General features: G+C 37.4%; 2 protein-coding genes across 3 annotated transcripts; one reads left to right on the top strand and one right to left on the bottom strand.

Moving 5' to 3' along the window:
• The first annotated feature begins 8,758 nt into the window (after positions 1-8,758).
• LOC110712534 (psbP domain-containing protein 3, chloroplastic-like) lies at positions 8,759-10,881 on the top strand. 2 transcript variants are annotated; one of them, XR_002509601.1, is made up of 10 exons: positions 8,759-8,927; positions 9,051-9,230; positions 9,331-9,396; positions 9,508-9,588; positions 9,685-9,767; positions 9,856-9,931; positions 10,155-10,273; positions 10,380-10,424; positions 10,533-10,617; positions 10,738-10,881. XR_002509601.1 is itself a non-coding variant. In XM_021891001.1 (9 exons), the coding sequence occupies exons 1-9, from the start codon at positions 8,816-8,818 to the stop codon at positions 10,557-10,559; spliced, it is 789 nt and encodes a 262-aa protein (XP_021746693.1). In that variant the 5' UTR covers positions 8,760-8,815; the 3' UTR covers positions 10,560-10,881. The 2 variants fall into 2 exon arrangements, 1 of the variants encoding a protein (XP_021746693.1); XM_021891001.1 differs by having other exon boundaries at positions 8,760-8,927; positions 10,533-10,881.
• Positions 10,882-12,543: 1,662 nt separating this feature from the next.
• On the bottom strand, positions 12,544-16,870 carry LOC110712401 (SWI/SNF complex subunit SWI3B-like). Its single transcript, XM_021890860.1, has 6 exons — positions 16,512-16,870; positions 15,981-16,420; positions 14,142-14,531; positions 13,848-13,992; positions 13,105-13,232; positions 12,544-13,023 (listed from the first exon to the last, which is right to left on the bottom strand). The coding sequence occupies exons 1-6, from the start codon at positions 16,675-16,677 to the stop codon at positions 12,823-12,825; spliced, it is 1,470 nt and encodes a 489-aa protein (XP_021746552.1). The 5' UTR covers positions 16,678-16,870; the 3' UTR covers positions 12,544-12,822.
• Between the last annotated feature and the right edge of the window lie 1,683 nt (positions 16,871-18,553).

Raw genomic sequence — 18,553 nt, 5'->3', positions numbered from 1 at the left:
AAAGGCTCGCCGACGATTGAGAGGGGAAGCCGCCTACACCGATCTCCGGCGGCCCGTCTAAGAAAGCTAAAAGGAAACTGGTTTTATAAAACCAGAGGCTTGAAAATGGTTTTTGTGGGTTTTGTTCTCGCGTGTGGTGAATAATTCAATATAGTTGCAATTTTCTCCTCAATTAGTTCTTAGTTCTTTCTTGAAAAATTAATAAGTACACTCATATTGCCATTAATACTATACATGCATGTTTCTACTTGTTCTTAATATATGTTTAATATTCTGACTAAAATCGAGATAATTATCGGAGAAAGTGTTAATTTAAGGAAAATTGGTTTTAATTATCCCAACTTTGATCGATTTTCTATAAATAATCCCTAAGTTTGATTATTATGGAATAATCCGAACTTATATAGGTATCTTTCTAATATTTTGTTGCTTTTGTTGATCGCTTTTGGGACTATTATGCATAACAAAAATAAAAGTTCGGATTATTATAAGAAGACACCAATATTTATAAGTTGGGACTATTCCGGGATAATCAAATTTTGGGATTATTTAAAGAAAATCAGTCAAAGTTGGGATTATTAAAACCAATTTTTTCTTAATTTAATCGTTTTTTTCACCAAATACCCCTGATTTTTAACTTAATTCACCAAATACCACCGACATTTTTCAAATTCACTATATAACATTCAGTTTTATGAAAATGTCACAACATCCCCTTTCCGTTAACTCAATTAGTCATTAACGTTAATTGCGCCATGTGGCAGCTTGTAATTGGTTCTTATTAATATTATTTATTTAATTAATTAACTTTAAAAAAATTATTAAAAATTTAGAGAAAAAAAAAACACCACCAACCTAGCCACCATTGCCCCCAGCCCAGCTCTGACCCCCACCTCCGACTAGCCAATGCTTGGCCCACTTCTCGGCTGGCCGACACCCATCCCCTTCCCTCGCTAGCGACAACCTCGACCCTAGCCATCTCCCTTTCCCCCTCCTCACCGCGAATTCCCTTTCCCCCTCCACGCCTTCAACCCAAAAAACCCCTCCCTGTCATTCCACCTTAACCGAAAACCCGACCTCAAAAAAATGGTGTCCTTCGAACAAGTGTATTATTCCGATAAAGGGTTCTGAATTAATTAGGAAAGTTAATTATTCGGTGAGGTCAAGTGATTGGAATGCCTAGCTAGAGGCCGCTTCCGATCACTAATATAAATGTATAATTAATATTACAGCTTGCTCTTGACTGAACCCTTCGGGTCACACCCAATCGTGTAACCGAACAATGGCGACGAATTAATACGAAGGATTAAATACGTCGATAGAGATTTTACGAACTAAGACATCGAATTCCGAGCTTAGAGCGTCGAAGCCGAGTGTCAAACGTCAAGTCGATTTTAGGAATCGACGATACAAGAAATTAGTCAAACAACGAGTCAACGCTAAGTCGTAGCCTCGCATTGGCCTTGCCATGCGAGGGCTAGGCTAGCCGAGGCCACCAGCCGCAAGGCAATGGACGCAAGCCTAGCAGCAGCATGCGCGTACTGGTTGGGTAGTCGTGCCATGGCTTGCTAGCTAGCAGCGCTAGCACGCGAGCAGCACACTAGCAACACTAGCATGCTAGCACGCTAGTAGCGCAGGCAAGGCCAACAGCTAGCAAGCTTGCTGGGTCTCGCTAGCTGTTGCTAGTGCCAGGCTGCATGCCGCGCACAGCAGCAGCAAGTGTGCGAGGCTTGCTGGCAATGCGGGCAGCAACATGGGCTTAGCTAGCTGGCCCATCCAAGCACAAGGGCTGCCAGCTTGGCACGCCTTGTTGCTCAAGGAAGGGCGGCCAGCTGGCAGGTTCCTATTGGGGCTAGTTGGTGGAAGGTTTGCCTTGGGGAGCAAGGGAGGAGTGGTCCTTCCCTTGTGGTCCTCACCTACCCTCCCTCTCCTCTTGCCACTTGTTTGCTAATTGACTTGTGAAATTAATTTAATTTGGAATTAAATTAATTACTCATCTTCTCATTTCAACAACTCTCCCACATGGGAAGTTGATTGAAGTTTTTAAGAGCATTTTTCCTATAAATACCCACCTTGGGTATTGGGATTATACTTGATTTGAACTCAATAAGGTATCTCCCAAAAGTGAGAAAGCCTTTAAGTTCGTAATACTCTAGTTTATTTTGGTCTAGCCTCATCTAAGCTACGAGGTAGGGACCCGTTTGGGCGCAAGGGTGTGAGACGGAAGAGGGTTTGCACTTGCGCGTCTAGAGTTTTTCCGTGTTCGTGCTCGGGGTTTGTGAGAAGCACGCGTCAAGGGTGAGTAAGTCTTATCCTTACTTTCTCTATTTTCCCTTTATGTGTTTATGCTTTCAATAATTGTATGTTATTTTGTTTAGCTGTAATTATTATGCATGCGATCATTTTGCGGGTTTTGTTTTCGCGCGGTGTCAGACACCGCAAAACCCAACAGCAGTATCACGAGCCTCTTGCATTTAATTTTTACAACTAAAAATTAATTAAGGTGATTTAAAATGGATTTAAATTTCTAGATTAGTAACCAAATTAGATTAGGATCGGACCTCGGTTTAAATTGGATTAAAAATCGTATTATTGCTAATTTATGACTACGAACCCAGATTTCAACTCAAAAATAGTGAATTTTGGGTGGAATCGATGTTCTAAATCACCCTTCACCCACAACGTATTTAAAAAATGGCTTCCAGAGGCCAAAATCTGCTCAAAAAGAGGTTTTTCGAAGGGTTTTTCATTTAGAACGAAAAATTTTAAATCTTTAAACCTTGATTAATTATGACATGCAATTGTTGGATTATGTGTTTGATTATACCATTAATCTTCTGAAATTTCATTCCTTATTGAGCATATTTATAATGTAAATTGGTTGTTTAATTTGGATAGCTCTTAATTTCACATAAACTTGGAATTTCTCATTCTTGCAAATAAATTGCTTGTAATGTGAAAGTTTATGTTGAAAATGATTTTTGCCTTAAAATAGTTAAAGATTCAATCTTTAATGGTTTAAATGGTTGAATCTTAACTTGCTAAAATCCAGAGTGAACAAATTTTGACTTTTAATCATTTTGGAAGTTGATTAAAATCATGAATGTTCATACTTGTGCTTGAAATATTAATATTTGTATTGGAAAGTTGTAATATTCAAATATGCATGATTAAGTGTTGGATAAATTATTTCATTGGATGATTGATTATTTATTCAACTAATTTTGTCAAATCTCATTAATAATTTTATTTTGGTTGAATTAATTATGAGACAAGCCCTTAATTTTTTATTGCATCAAGTTTAGCCAAAATTATTAAGAGAATGGTTCTTGAATTAATTTTGGTTTGTGCACTAAAATTGAAATTAATTAAGTTGGACTTGTTTTAATTTCAAAATTGCTCAAATTTTAATCCTAAAATCCAATTTAGAATTAATTTAGAGTCCCACAAAAAAATCGAAATAAAATCCGAAAGCACACCAAGTAAAATCGAAGCACAAAGCTTCGAGCACCAAGGCTCGGCTAGCAAGGTTGCGCACCCCACATGTTGCTGGTGAGCCAGGTGCGTGGGTGTGTGCATGTGTGCGAGCAGATGCAGTCAGACGCGTGGGAGTGGTGCGGTAAGCAGCAGCTCGCAAGCACTGTTAGGCAGCACCTAGCCCGCAAAGGCCAGGGCTGCTAAGCAGTGCGCAATGCGAGCGCTAGCAGGCAAAGCAACACACTGCCAACGCCAGTAGCGTGCACGCATGCAAAGCATGCTGCGAGGCTGCTAGTGCCAGCAAGTACCTTGGCGCGCTGCTAGCTGTGCGTGCCAACATCCGCACACAAGCTTGGCTAGGGTGCCTAACAACCCTAGCCCTTTTGCTTGGATGCTAGGCACTTGGTCTTGGTTTGGGCTTGCAATTTTGCGATTTTGGTTTAAAACGAGGCTAGGCCTCGGTTTTTCATGTACTTGCAAATTTTTGACAAAATTTGTTTTGATCAGATTAATTTTAATTTTAATTTTAATTGGATTAATTTTAATTAAATTGGATGTGGATTTTAGTGGGAGCTTCATTAATCGATTTTGAGCTTAATTAAGCCTTGATTTTGCTTTTGTTATTGCATTAGTTCACATAACTGGATAAACACTTGACCGTTTTGATTAGGCATGTTAATCGAATTAACCACCTAAGTTAGTAACTAGTACGCGCTCGTTTAATACAATGCTTTGTATTGTTGCTTGAACTATTTGTAAAAATGCATGGGCCATTCACTTTAGAAGTGAATGGGTGAATGGAATATTATAAATGTTCATATGCAGGTTTTACAAAAGGGCAACTAGTATGGCCTGACTAGGATAGTAAATACGGACTGTATTCCGTTTTGTATTTTTGTAAATATAAATACGGACTGCGTGCCGTTAAGTATTTTTGTACTTAGATTATTTAGATTATTCCTAGTTACTAGTAATTGCATGATTGGTGGTGAAGTCTCAAGATAGAGTTTCTAAAAAGACAAAGCCAAGAAGATGCAATGATGGCCTTGAAGATTGGATGTTTCAAGTTTTAAGGGGTCATTCTAGTTTGCCAAAGCATCTTTAATTGTCTATTTTATATTTTGCTTATATATGACCGCGATATTAGATGCATGTTTAGGATTTCGAATGTTGAATGATTAATTTAGTTTACTTAAATCAACCAACATAGAAACCCTAAATAAGTCCCTATAAAATTGAGTTAAAAATTTGTCATTCCAAAATAACACTTACAGAAACTTTGAAAGTAGGTAATGGGCTATGCCAAAGCAAGGCATTATTACTTTTCTAGAGAAGTAAGGTATACTAGGTATACGCGTTAGTTTTGGTTAAACTCAATGATATCGGTAAGGAGTCCTTAGATGTCGTGACAATGGAGATAAACGTCATGAAAGCATTAGATGCGTCGTTTTATCGAACCAAAAATATCTTAGAGCTATTAGCAATTAGATTGCTTACCTTAAAATATTTAGTGTTAAGACAAGCCAAAGCATGCTTAATCACTTATTGATTTTTGGGGTCTTGGAATCGTTTTATTCTCGCCTAAAAGGGATAAATCTTAATGTGTGGATAAAACGCTTAATAAGATTGAAAAAAATTTACATGTATGCTTTAAATTTCAAACTTATTAGTTTTATGAATGGTTTTTCATTGTAAATTCTTTCATTTGTAGCAAAATATCTGCAACTAACACCAACAACAACCAGTTTTCATTGCGCTCAATTCTCGATAAAAAGAAATTGAGTGGGCTAAACTTCCTTGATTGGCAAAGAAACTTGCGAATAGTTCTCATACAAGAGTTAAAATGAATACGTCCTTGACGAGGAAATGCCCGACGTTCCTTATGAGGAGGTCAGACAGGCTGCCCTAAACCGATGGCACGCTGCCAATTGGGATGTCAAATGCATCATGTTGGTCACAATGTCTCTGGATCTCCAAAAGTCTTTCTTTGGGAAGGATACGACTTTTGAAATCATATATGAACTTCATAATATGTTTCAAGAGCAGACCCGAACTGAGAGGTTCGAGACTCATAGGCAAATCCTTGAGAGCAAGCTCAAGAAAGGAGAGCTCGTCAGCCCTCGTGTGCTCAAAATGATTGGATTATTCGAGAACATGGAAAGGCTTGATGCGAGATACTCGAACGAGATGGCAATTGACATCATTCTTCACTTGTTGCACAAAGGTTATGATCAGTTCAAGATGAACAATAACATGCACGGCATGGAGAAAACCCTCACCGAGCTTCACGGGATGTTGAAGCAAGCCGAGCAAACGCTCAAGGATGAGGGGAAGCATAACATGCTTATGGTCAAGAAGGGCAAGCCATTTAAGCGGTCGGACAAGAAGAAAGGCTATAAGGAAAAGGATAAGAAGACCTTTCCTGCCTAAGTCAAAAGCTACCAAGGGCGACAAGAAAAAGAAGGTAGCATATTCAATTCGATTCCGAATGTTTCTACTACAAGAAGAAAAGACATTGGAAACAGGATTGCCTCAAGTTCAAGGAAGATAAGAAGAACGACACCATTACTTCTGGATCAGGTATTTATATGTTATAGACCTAAACTTTGCTAGCAATGCTTCATGGGTATTAGATACCGGATGTGGCTCACAACTTTGTTCCAATTCTCAGGGACTAAGGACAAGTAGAAAGCTAGGGAAGGGAGAAGTGCAACTACGGGTAGGCAATGGAGCAAGGATTTTGGCGGTATCTGTAGGAACACCTAGTTTTTCTTTGCCCTCAGGGATTGTTTTAGAACTGGATGAATGTTATCATGTTCCAAGCATTACCAGAAACATTATTTCAATTTCGGCGTTGGACGCCAAGGGTTTTGAATTTCGGATAAGGGACAATAGTTGTTCATTTTATCTTGATAATGTTTTATATGGTACGGCATATTCAAAAAATGGTTTTTATGTGCTTTCATTAGACAAACAAGTTTATAATGTTAACAATACCGCCAAAAGGGTTAAGACCAATGAGTCGAATCAAACCTACTTGTGGCATTGTCGTCTAGGCCATATAAACATCAAATGCATCAAGAAACTTCTTCGTGTAGGGGTTCTTGATTCCTTCGACTTAGAGTCGTTTAAAAACTGCGAAGGATGTCTACTTGGCAAGATGATAAAACAACCCTTCTCCAAGTTAGGAGAAAAGGCTAGTGACTTATTAGGGCTAATACACACGAATGTATGTGGACCAATGAGCACAACCGCAAGGAATGGTTATCGCTATTTTATCACATTCACGGACGACTATAGTAGATATTTTATCACCCTAAACCCCTTCACCGGCAACCCAAACCCTCTCTCACACGTTGCCGCCGCCCAACTTGCTGAAAACCACTACCCCGAAACCCTAAAACACCAAAATCAAAACCTTAGGGCTTGTTTGGCATTGTTTTTTTGTTTTCAGGTTTTCTATTTTTTTAAAAAAACAAAAAACCAAAAACAGGAAACAAGATAGAGGTGTTTCCACTTTTATGTTGTTAGTTTTCAAAATTATCATAATTTTATAAGTTTGATTAATTTTGAATTCATTATATGACATATATTATATGATTTAAAAAAACAAAAAACCGAAAAACAGAAAACCACAACAATGCCAAACGTAGATTTTGGTTTTAGGGTTTCACCGTAGGTGCTGGTTCTACGGGGTGGAGATGGCACGGGAAGGGCCAAATTTGGTTCGCCGACGCATGGGAGTGGGGTTTGGGCGCCGGCCGGTGGGTAGGGTAGGGTTTTTGAGGGAGAGTTGGTGGCTTTTTAGGTGCGGGGGTGACGGATTAGGGTTTGGCTGGTGGCGTGACAAGGGAAGGGGAGGGTCGAGGTAAGGAGGAAAGGCAGGGGGTGGGCCGGCGGTGGAAAGCTGGTGTGGCCGGTTGCCTGAGTGGTGAAGGTTTAGGAGCATGGACGGTGGCCGGTCGCCGGAGTAGTGGTGTTTTGGGAGCAGGGACAGTGGCCGGTTGCCGGAGTGGTAGAGGTTTGGGAGCGGGGACGGAAGCCGGTCGCCAGAGTGGGGGAGAGGGTTGGGTACGTAGTGGGGTTTTTCTTAAAAATTTGTAATTAATTAACTAAATAATTTAATGACAACCAATCATAGGCTGTCACGTGGCATAATTAAACTTAATGACTATCGGAGCTAACGACGTTAGTCATTTATGGCATGTGGTGACATTTTCGTGAAACTGATTGTTATATGATGAATTTGAAAAATGTCGGTGGTATTTGGTGAATTAAGTTAAACTCAGGGGTATTTGGTGAAAAACCCGTAATTTAATGTGGTGAGTGAAAAAAAACAGCGGATAAAGGGGAAGATAGAGAGTGTGTGTGAATGAAAAATTGTAATATTATTGTGAGGCATGACAGTAAATAAGGTCTACCCATGGGCACAGGTTAGAAAATCCCTTAATTCTCACTTTCTTATCACATATCTTTTTTCTCTTTTTTTTCACTCACAAACAAATTTTGTAAGAATTTTCAGGTTTTCATATAACCCTCTAAAGTTGCAAATAATACAAAATAAGTGACCTAGATGCTCCTGCTTTTCAAGTGGGGAGTCTAGGCACTGTCAAGGCCAAACTAAGGCCTTGATTGCCTTGTGCAAAATGGGCCTCAACACAGGATCTAAGCTATTCTAAGGACCCCAAATTTGTTAATAGAATTTGTAATATTTATTATTATCTCTGCTAAAGACTTGCCAATAGAATTAGCAAACCTTGATTTTTTTTCGAGTATTCTTATGTATGAATATCCAATATCTTTAATAGAAAACTAAAATTCTTATATGAATTGCAACCCTAAAATCTTAAACTATTAAGTATTTCGCAAATATTTTTTTTTTTATTGGAAACTAAATTAAGCACATACACTTATCAATTATTGATATTGGCACGCCTTCATGCGAGAGGAGCATAGAATAAAAGTTGTCTTGTGAATATATGAGTTGTACAATTAAGAATTAAAATTGGCCTAGTGGTACTGGTTGGAGACCCTCTTTGCACCCATGTGATAAGGGTTCTACTTATATTCGATACTCTAAAGCTTTATTATCGTCGTCTTATTTTGCTATGAAAAACTTATTTAGTTAATCTGAGGAGAAAATTGAGTTAATCAGGGTAAAGGTAGGAGCTGTGACACTTAATTCAATCACTTGTAGTATCTTCCTAAAAATTAAAGTGGGCCACATTTTGATGCTCACCACAAAGCGCAAATCAGCAAATGTTCATGATGGACCAACCAAGAAATATGATATCCTACATAAAAGAGGCTGCCTAAGAGAACTACTTAATTAGTGAGGATGATGATGGCAGCTGCTTTAACAGCCACAGGGAGCACAGCCACTGCGTCGTTGCTCCGGCTGCGCACTCCCTCCCCTTCCTTGCCCATCGCTGCTCGTATTCAAACTTCAGGTCCTAAACATACATACCCTTTTTGTCATTCTATTAATAACACAACCAATTTTGCAATCATAAACAAAGTCAATTTGATTGAAGATTTGGATAGTATTTGACATTAAGATGGCATATTTACAGGCAGGCTAAGCTTTATAACTAGAAAGCAGTCTGTTGTCTTTACTCGACAAACCGCAGTGACAGAACATGAAGCTGACAGTAGCAGCACCAGAAGAAGAGAAGTAATACTTCAGATGGCTTTCTCTGCAATTTTTCAAGTTGCCACTGCTTCTGTTTCTTCACCTGCTATAGCAGTTGATGGTGAGGAGAATAACACAACCCTTTTTTGTCTGATAATATTTCAATAACATTCATGAATCTATATATACTTCTATGTATTTGCCATTGGATGTTATTTCAGATGTTCCTGCAGACTTTCGTATCTACTCTGACGATGTTAACAAGTACAAGATTTCTATCCCTCAAGGTAAATACTGTTATTCAACAGCACAGTTTAAGCGAGTTGAACATCATAAACTTGATCACATATTGAGATAAAATACAGAGTTTTATTGAAAAGTGCTTGATTTCGATTCAGAATGGCAAGTTGGAGCTGGGGAGACAGATGGAATTAAATCCATTACAGCATTTTATCCTGAAGAGGCTTCTACTTCAAATGGTAGCATACTTGCATATCATTCTGCGAAACTATTTCATCAAATAAGAACACGAATGTGAGCATATATCTAATCTCCCTGATGAACTACTTCTGCAGTCAGTGTGGTGATCACTGGAATTGGTCCCGATTTCACAAAATTGGAGTCTTTTGGCAATGTTGATGCTTTTGCAGAAAGTCTGGTAATCACCAACGTACCCCTTGAACATCTTTCATCGTCATTCATACATTGAAATTAATGGTATATCTAAAGTTTCCACAAATTATCAGGTTAATGGATTGGACAGAAGTTGGAAGAGGCCTCCTGGGATCGCAGCAAAACTCATAGATTGTAAAGCTAAACGCGGTAACTAGTTTGTTTTTCTCCCTTATTTTTTGGTGTAAACTAGAATAGGGCTCTGTTACTTTCATCTTGTAATATATGTTCAAGAAAAATCAGTTCAAACAAGGACCAACAAAATATAGATAGGGGCTACATACTCAAGTTTAGTTCACAAATAAACTAAGTAGACATGTATATGCAGTAAAATGTCACATTAAAAAACCTGTTGTCCTTTTGAACCGGCCAGGACTTTACTATATTGAGTACACGCTCCAAAATCCTGGGGAAAGTCGCCGGCATATCTACTCTGCAATTGGGATGGCGAACAATGGCTGGTATAACAGGCTTTACACAGTTACTGGCCAGGTAAACTTTGCTTAGATTTGTTCATCTGAAAAAAATTGCAGGCAACTGATGCTAATTAAATTACTAAGAAGCTAAAGTTATCAGTATATTTTTGCATATATTGCAGTTTCTGGAAGAAGAATCTGATAAATTTGGATCCAAGATTGAAAAGGTATGTCAAATAAAACACTAATGAATCTTATCAACCTTAATTCAGCTATTGCTACTCTGAACAAACCATCTTATTTGCTAAAATTATCGGCTTTTATCTTCTTTGCAGGCTGTTCAATCATTTAGATTAGGCTGATGGAAGAAATTCTTACTAGGCAGTAACTGCTGCTGTCATTAGCCTAGTACAGGAAAAGGTGTTTATGCTCTTTCTTAAATCTTACTGTATATATTCATCAATTTTGAGGTTAAATATAATAATCCAATTGTGAGTATATTATTCAACTGGCTTTGCTGCAATGTTGCCGTTCACACAGGCAAGAACTATCACACTGTTTGTCAGACAACGGATCAGTTTTGCTGAGGGTTCCTTTTTTTTTTTTTTTCTTTATGTATGAAACTAAATCAATTCTTCAGCTGAATCTAATGTAATATAAATAAAATATTTCTATTTAGCATGATCCCTTTGTGTTTAACTATAAATGGCTGTCAAAATCCATTTTGATTCCCAAGCGAAAGGGGCACTATATTATGGGACAGAGGGAGTAATAAAAAAGTATACATGTTGTAATGGGTTCACATTAAGAAGATAGACAATATCTTGTTCTTTCAATGAACAGGCCTGCAGCTGACCACTGCCCCCAGCTTGTTAGATGATCTATGTCATATCGAGTTGCCACTGCTGCTGTAGCATTAGCTTCTGAAACCTCAACACCAGCCAAAGCTGACAAAAATGCAGCCAAAACATGCATAAGAATTCAGAAGTAAAGTTTATCCAATTTAGAAACAAAAACAGTACAGCTAGCTTTGACTAAAAAGATTGTTGGAGATTCACAATTTTCTGTCAAATGCTCAAGGTGCTTAAACTTAACAGACTGATGCTAATTCCATGAATATATAAGATCAGCCACATAACAATCAATACCTGAGCCATTATTGGGTTGCTAGCATCAGCAAGTAGTGTAAGAATACAGTTAATTTGCAACGGTTTCTGTTCCAGACTCAGCATCCACTTTCCTTATACAATTTAGTACCAGATCATGCTGCCCAACAAAGATAAATGTCTCAGCCACTGTGATACTGTTGGATATAAAACTACCAATGTGGGATATTTGTTGCAGTGGTAATTATACAAACTGAATGATATTAGCAGTACGTTATATACAGTCAGGTTTGAGAATTTTGGGCAAGTTTGTACCTGGTGGAGAAGCGCAATGAAACAAACTGCAAAATATGCAGCATCCATAGTTTGAAGGCCCGTGTAGGCCTCTATAACCACTTGGTCATGAACAAGGCCCGCGCTGGCTGCCTCTATAACTGTTTAGTTATGGACGTAGCTGGTGCTTTTGCATTAACCGCTCATTCTTATAAAAGCGAACATCCTTCAAAGTACAGTAGATGATATTTCCTACTTTATTGAAGCATATGATAGCGAGGGGGATGTGGCTGTTTATGACTTAACCTCTGGTCTAGTCAATGGGATGCATTTAAGATAGCAGTAGACAAGGAGGGTGGTTGTTGTTGTGGTGGTGGGATGAGTGGGTTAACTAATTCTATGGCTTCCAAAAAGGCTTAGCTTGTGTGGCATCAGGAATGTGAGTATTGTCATTGCCAAGGACGTACATGATGGATCCAATGGAAGCACAGTTGGAGTCTAATGTGTATGAAGACTTGGTTTGGACAAGGGGATCAAAACCTAAAGGGCCGTTGTTTGGATCAAGCTCACACATAATGCAATCATAGTACCAAGGTCGTGGCTTTACTTTGTTCGGAGAAGATCTCGTCCAAGCTATAAAATATTAAACCGTAGCAACTTATCACTTTCTTCTTATTGGATGTATAATTTTATCAATTAATTTATCCGTTTACCAAGTTTATCTTTCTTAACTTATGTGCGAGAGTGATGTTTTGCAAGTAAATAAAACCGAAAGAAGTATATATTATGTCCAGGGTTTTATGTCTTGGGATTACTACCTAATAGCTTTTTTTTTTTTTTGGCATGAGGTCCATATACTCAAAATACCTTATACAAAGTACTACGTATTTGTTATTTACCTAGCTAACTCGCTATTAAAATACATCAACTTGACAAAAACATTCATAAAAACAAGATAGTCAGGGTCTTAGGAAAAAAAAAATTAAATATATCTTTTTTTGAGTCCATAGTTATTTTATTTTATTGACTGTTAGGTGGCTAACATATTAGCCTAACTACTTCATTTCACATAAGAGGAGGCTCCAAGTGTACAACACTTTACTAATGTTTCTACTTAATATAAGAGCGAAATTCAAATGATTCCTAAATTACATGTAACATATTCATCTACTTTAAACTGCAAGAAACAATTAGCTACCATGGCTTTGACGAATTTTACACGTTGCAACTACACAAAATGACTGAGCTATCTAGATGAAGGCAATTCTGTTCTCACAATCTCTTCTGTAAAATTTTCTGCAGATTTAGAAGCAGCAGCCTTGTTAAATAAAAGAGTGAGCTTATCTATAAAAAGCTGGTGCTTCATTTGCTGTAATTGATGTCGTTCCCTTTCCAATTGCAAATCCTTTTCTTCAAAACGATCTATCTTATCTTGGATCTCTTTCATCTGTAAGGAAATCCAACAACAATAAAGTCATTACATGTAAAATAAAGTTTATAGCGAGTCTATGCCAATCCGAATACCAACCTTATCTTCGATAATGACAGCTATTGACTTTAAAAACTCGTCTTCTTCCTGCTTAAGCAAGGACTCCGCCTCTACACGAGCTTCTTCTGGAGTACAAATTATGCCACCACTGGCTTCTATAGCAGGATCTGGATCACAAACGTGTGTAACACACGTTACAGCTAAGAACACTAGCTCAATGATCACAGCACACAGAAAATGATAGCCAAATCTTACATAGAATATTATGTAAAATGAGCATACAGAATAATAGAATATAGTACACATAACCCTATCAAGCACAATGCGAGTGCCACAGTGTAATCTTCATACTGGTGAGATCAACATGCAACTAAATTGCCAAACTGTTAGCTTCTCTAAGCCAACGTAATTAATGAACAGAGAATTCTTAAACAAACTTGTACTAATGGTCACTCAATCCTCTAGCTGCAATTAATGAACAGAGAATTCTTAAACAAACTAGTACTAAAAGGTCTATATTATAGATTAACTATGACACTCCAAAAAAAATGTAGAGCCATTATCTGGAACAAACAGGCAAAAAAACTAAAATTTGAGATTAATAAACAGAAAAATAAGAAGAAATTAAACCAAGACGGCCCAAGAAACATTAAGAACTACAACTGCATCGTCTATGTAGGACCAAAACAGGTAATCAAGCAGTAACACCAGCTTAGGAATCAAAAGAATGATAAGAAAGCGTACAAGCTGTAATACGTTCTCAGTAAGAAGGCAGACAATACCTTGCACTTTCATCGAATGGACCTGCAATTGACCACTGCCCTTGCTGCTGCTTATTAGACGGTCTGTGTTATATAGAGTTGCCACTGCTGCTGTAGCAGTAGCTTCGGAAACCTCAATACCAGCCAAAGCTGACAAGAATGCAGCCTAAAACAAGAACAGTACAATGACTAGGATCAAAAATATTGTTGGAGGCTCACAATTTTCTGTCAAATCTTCAAGGTGCTTAAACTTAACAGAGCAATGCTAATTCCATGAATACCTAACAAAAAGTTCAGCCACATAGCAATTGTTACCTGAGCCATTATTGGGTTGCTAGCATCAGCAAGTGGTGAAAGATGCAATTTCTTTGCAGGGGGTTCTGTACCAGATTCAGCATCCACTTGGCCCTTACTTGACATGCTTTCTTCCTCACCCATACCTGCAGGCTCTGCAAATTTTTCCCAAAAAGAAAGCTTGATAAAACGAGCAATACATTCTTTCTCAGTTCTACCACCAACATGTTCAGCCACACGCTTCCAGTCATCACGATAATGCATAACGGCTTCCAACAAATGTAAAGTTTCTTTGTCAGTCCAGTCGGTCTTCACTGGTTCACTAATCTCAACCCGTCTAAATTCTGAAGAATTAACACCAACCTGGTAATTGCCACGAACATAGCACCTTGCACAGAGCACCAGGTCATGCTGCCCAACAAAGATAAATATGTCTTAGCTACCGTGAAGTAATTGTAATATTATTGGGTAAAAAACCTACCACTGTAAGAAGCAAACTAAAAAATGAAGGCAAACCCTTTTCTAGAGATGATGATAGACAAAAAGACCCATTGTGGTTGCAAGATATAAGGATACTTTTTACCTTATCTAAGTTAATAGCACAAAGCTCAACTAATAACTACAAGAGCTCCCTTAATTAACTATTTATGGCCAGTTTAGTAAGTGGTAACTAATGGTGGGAATGAGAATGAATTTGTAAGAAAAATCAATGTTCATTCCAAAGGTAATGCTAGTTCACTCCATAGTATTTCATTTTGTTAACAAATTTTCATTACTATCCAAAACTAGTTGGGGGTTATACTGGGTGGTAATGGACACTTACGAAGAAAAACACAAGTTAGAGGATGTGATTGCATTACTTTGGACAATAGGATGTTAATTTGCTGGTCAAATTACACTTCAATTCATTCCCATTACCGCTTTTAGCACTTTATATAACCGGCTACCAAACAAGTCAAATTAGTTAGAAATTTTAAATTATACCACAATCCCCCTAATTTCAAAACTGCTTTCCCCAGCTAATCCAAACTTATTCATCCCCCGACAAATTACCCCCATTCCCCTGGTCCATCAAAATCAACCTATCTCAGCTTCCATATATTTTTCCATTGTCAGTCTCATCTAAAATTTGTGAAACCTCCAATCGTCCATCACCTGCAGACCAAAGCATATCTCCCCCAACCCCCATCCTGGCCCGCATAAGAAAAAACGGAAACTGGATGTAGGGGTGAGTTGTGACGGAGGAGATGATTGGGTGTTGTAGCACTACCATGAAAACTGGCATAAGACGTTTTTTAAAAAATTGTATAGAGTATACGTATACACATAATCATTTCCATCTCTCTATACCATCTACCAAATAGGTTGTACTCGTTAGTGCATTAAAGGAATGGCAATCAGACCAGCATGGAAGTTTTTGAATCAAAGCTTTTAGAAATCCTAGAGGAGAAAGCAAGAAAGGTGCACACACAATTCTGTTTGCATCACTGCCTCACAAGTCACACACTCACACACTCAAAACCATAGGAGATTCTCCTTAATAGACATGAAAGTATCAAGTCACAAATTCCACATACTACAACAACATAAGAGACAAAATTGTAATGAACAAGTCCGTTAAATGAATCAAGATTTAATCTTTGGTAATAGTCAACCATGATCATCAATTCATCACTCTCCCTCCATGCCCTTCTCTGAATTTCTATATGGTGAAACTAAACACGCCCTTAATTATTAAATCGAGTCCAACACCATCATCTCATAAACCCTGATAAAACCCAATGTAACAATTCCTACACTATGTTAATTTAGTGCAAGTAAACAAATAAACATAAAGATGGTAATAGACTAAAAGTATACCTTATCACAAACAAAGCAGGCAATAGTGCAAGCAACTTTACAACCACTGCACATTTTGTTAGATTTCCGAATATTGGAATTCCCAGCAGCAGTAGTAGCAGCCCCAGCAGAAGGTACAGCGGCGGGTTCTCGGTCCTTCTCCTTCTCTTTCTCCTTGTCCTCCCACTTAAAAGGCGGCTTACCGGAGGGCGGGGAGTAATTGATGAGGCCCCACGTGTCAAGAAAATCAAAGACGCGGCGAATGGACCCCACATCTCCGACGAGCCACCTCCTGACCTCAGTGAAAGTGAGCTTCTTAGAAGGGTTAGACCTGAAATTGCTAACAATGGCATTTCTGTAATACTTGTAAACATTAGGGTTCTTTGAAGCTGAATTCCCCTCGAAGAACTCCGGCATATGCCGCACCTCGCAATCGTCAATCTCATTCCATTTGAACCAACCTGTTAATCAATGGGGTTCCTTAATGTATTTTCAAATTTCAATAAAAATAGAAAAATCAGAAAGGAAATTGAAGAAGCAAAAAAGGGTTACGGGAATAGCTGGGGACGGTGACGAAATCCGGTGACTTTTTGGGATCGGACGGCGGAGGAATTGTCTCCAGCGCCGGAAGCGGTGGAGTGGGGTCGGTCTTTGTCGGCGCAGAGGTGGTGATGGCGGCATCAGCGGCGGTGGTGGTAGTGGGTGTTGGGACCTCCATCAAAACAGATGAATCAGTCGTGACTTCTCGGCTTCCTTTTATATTTCAGTTTTTGTTGCCGTAATTTTCACACGCACACATGAACAACATATGAATCCAAATAAACGAAATCCAATCTAATCCAAACTGAATCCAAATAAACGAAATCCAATCCAATCCAAACTGAATCCAAACAACATATAATTCAGTTTTTGTTTAGGAGACATGGATTAGATTTAGGGGGTTTTGATATGAATAGGGGTGCCCACTATTTGGATTATAACCGAAATCCAATCCAATTTAATCCGAATTATTAATTCGGATCGCATCTGATTGAATTCTTATGATAATTCGAATTTTCGAATCGGATCGGATTGACCTTAATTGGATCCAAAAAATTGAAATAACCGAAATATAATACCGTGCTTTTACAAACAAAGATTGTTAATATTAATCATGTTAAACTATGTTTATAATTACACTAATATTAATCATGTAAAACTATGTTTTCTATACTTGTATTAATCATGTCCAACTATGCTTTCAAGAAACGAATTTTTATAATTGTATTTTTATTTTTATAATCGCACTAAGCATAAAAAAATTGCAATGTATTTTAATTCGGATTTTCGGATCGAATCCAAATAACCGAATTTTAATTCGGATTGGATTTGGTGAATAATTCGGATTGGATTGGATTTGAAAATTGAAAACCGAATTTTATTTCGGATCGAATTAGATTTGGCCTAAATCCAAACCGAAAATCGAATGGACACCCCTAGATATGAAGCAGAAGCTTTCCTTCTAATCCTTAAGAAGGATTGTCCATTCAAAGGTTTGTTACAACCAAAGATAATTCAGGAGCGAGGGTACTAGAAAGTCGTTCTTTTGGAGGGATCATTTTAATGTGGCTTCTACTAGCTCTTATTATTCACAATTTCATTATTATGCAATGAGATATTCCTAATTACTCTTACTAAGTTAGTTCATCTAATATACAAACAAGATTTATAAAATGCATTGCAATGAAAGTCATTATTATTTTTTTTTATAATCAAATTCATGAATATAGACACTAAAATCTAACATCATATCATATCATATAATATCATTAATAAATAAAGTCGATCTTGCAGCCAGGCCACGAGAAAGAGACACTTGGCATTCCAGTTATTCGCCAAATGTCACGCCACGTAGGAGATAAATAGGTATTATTGTGATACATATGATGCTAAGTAATCGATTTTTGGATAGATTTTTTAAGATGAAATTGTTGTATAGAGTTTTATTACCGATAGAAGTCTAATGTTTCACATATACAAAATTAATCATAACTTTAAATAAATATCCTATAATAACTCAATTCTATATCCATCATAAAATTCTTCTTAAAAATTTCTTTAAAATAAGATCCATTTATAATATATTTAATCACAAATTTTTTATACGTAGCTGGCCAAACCGTGTCACCAACTATTAAAAAGGTTACTTTGTTAGTGTTATAGGGGTTACTTGGTCAGTGTTATAGTGGTTACTCAATCAATATTATAGATAGGGGTTACTTAGTCAGTTTTAAAGGTTACTTAGTTAGTATTACAGGGGTTACTCCGTCAGTTTTATAGGGGTTATTTTGTCTGGCCAGATGGTGTGGCTAGCCGCATACAAAATGCATTGTTATTTAATTTATTTTAAAAAAAAATATTAAAGAATCAGTAAAAATAAGTTTTAATCAGTAAAAATAATTGTAATTTGGTAAAAATACTTTCACTTCAGTGAAAATAATTTAAGTTCAATAAAAATAATTTCAAGTCAATAATAACATAGATACCTATTTACAAACAAAACTACAAAAAGTACACTATTATATAAATATAAGCCATATGATATAGTATGTCTA

Source organism: Chenopodium quinoa, unplaced genomic scaffold, assembly GCF_001683475.1.
Source record: "Chenopodium quinoa cultivar QQ74 unplaced genomic scaffold, ASM168347v1, whole genome shotgun sequence".
In the NCBI taxonomy this organism is placed as follows: Eukaryota; Viridiplantae; Streptophyta; class Magnoliopsida; order Caryophyllales; family Amaranthaceae; genus Chenopodium; species Chenopodium quinoa.
Note: the sequence above shows the minus strand (reverse complement) of the source record. Positions and strands in the feature narration are given on the sequence as shown.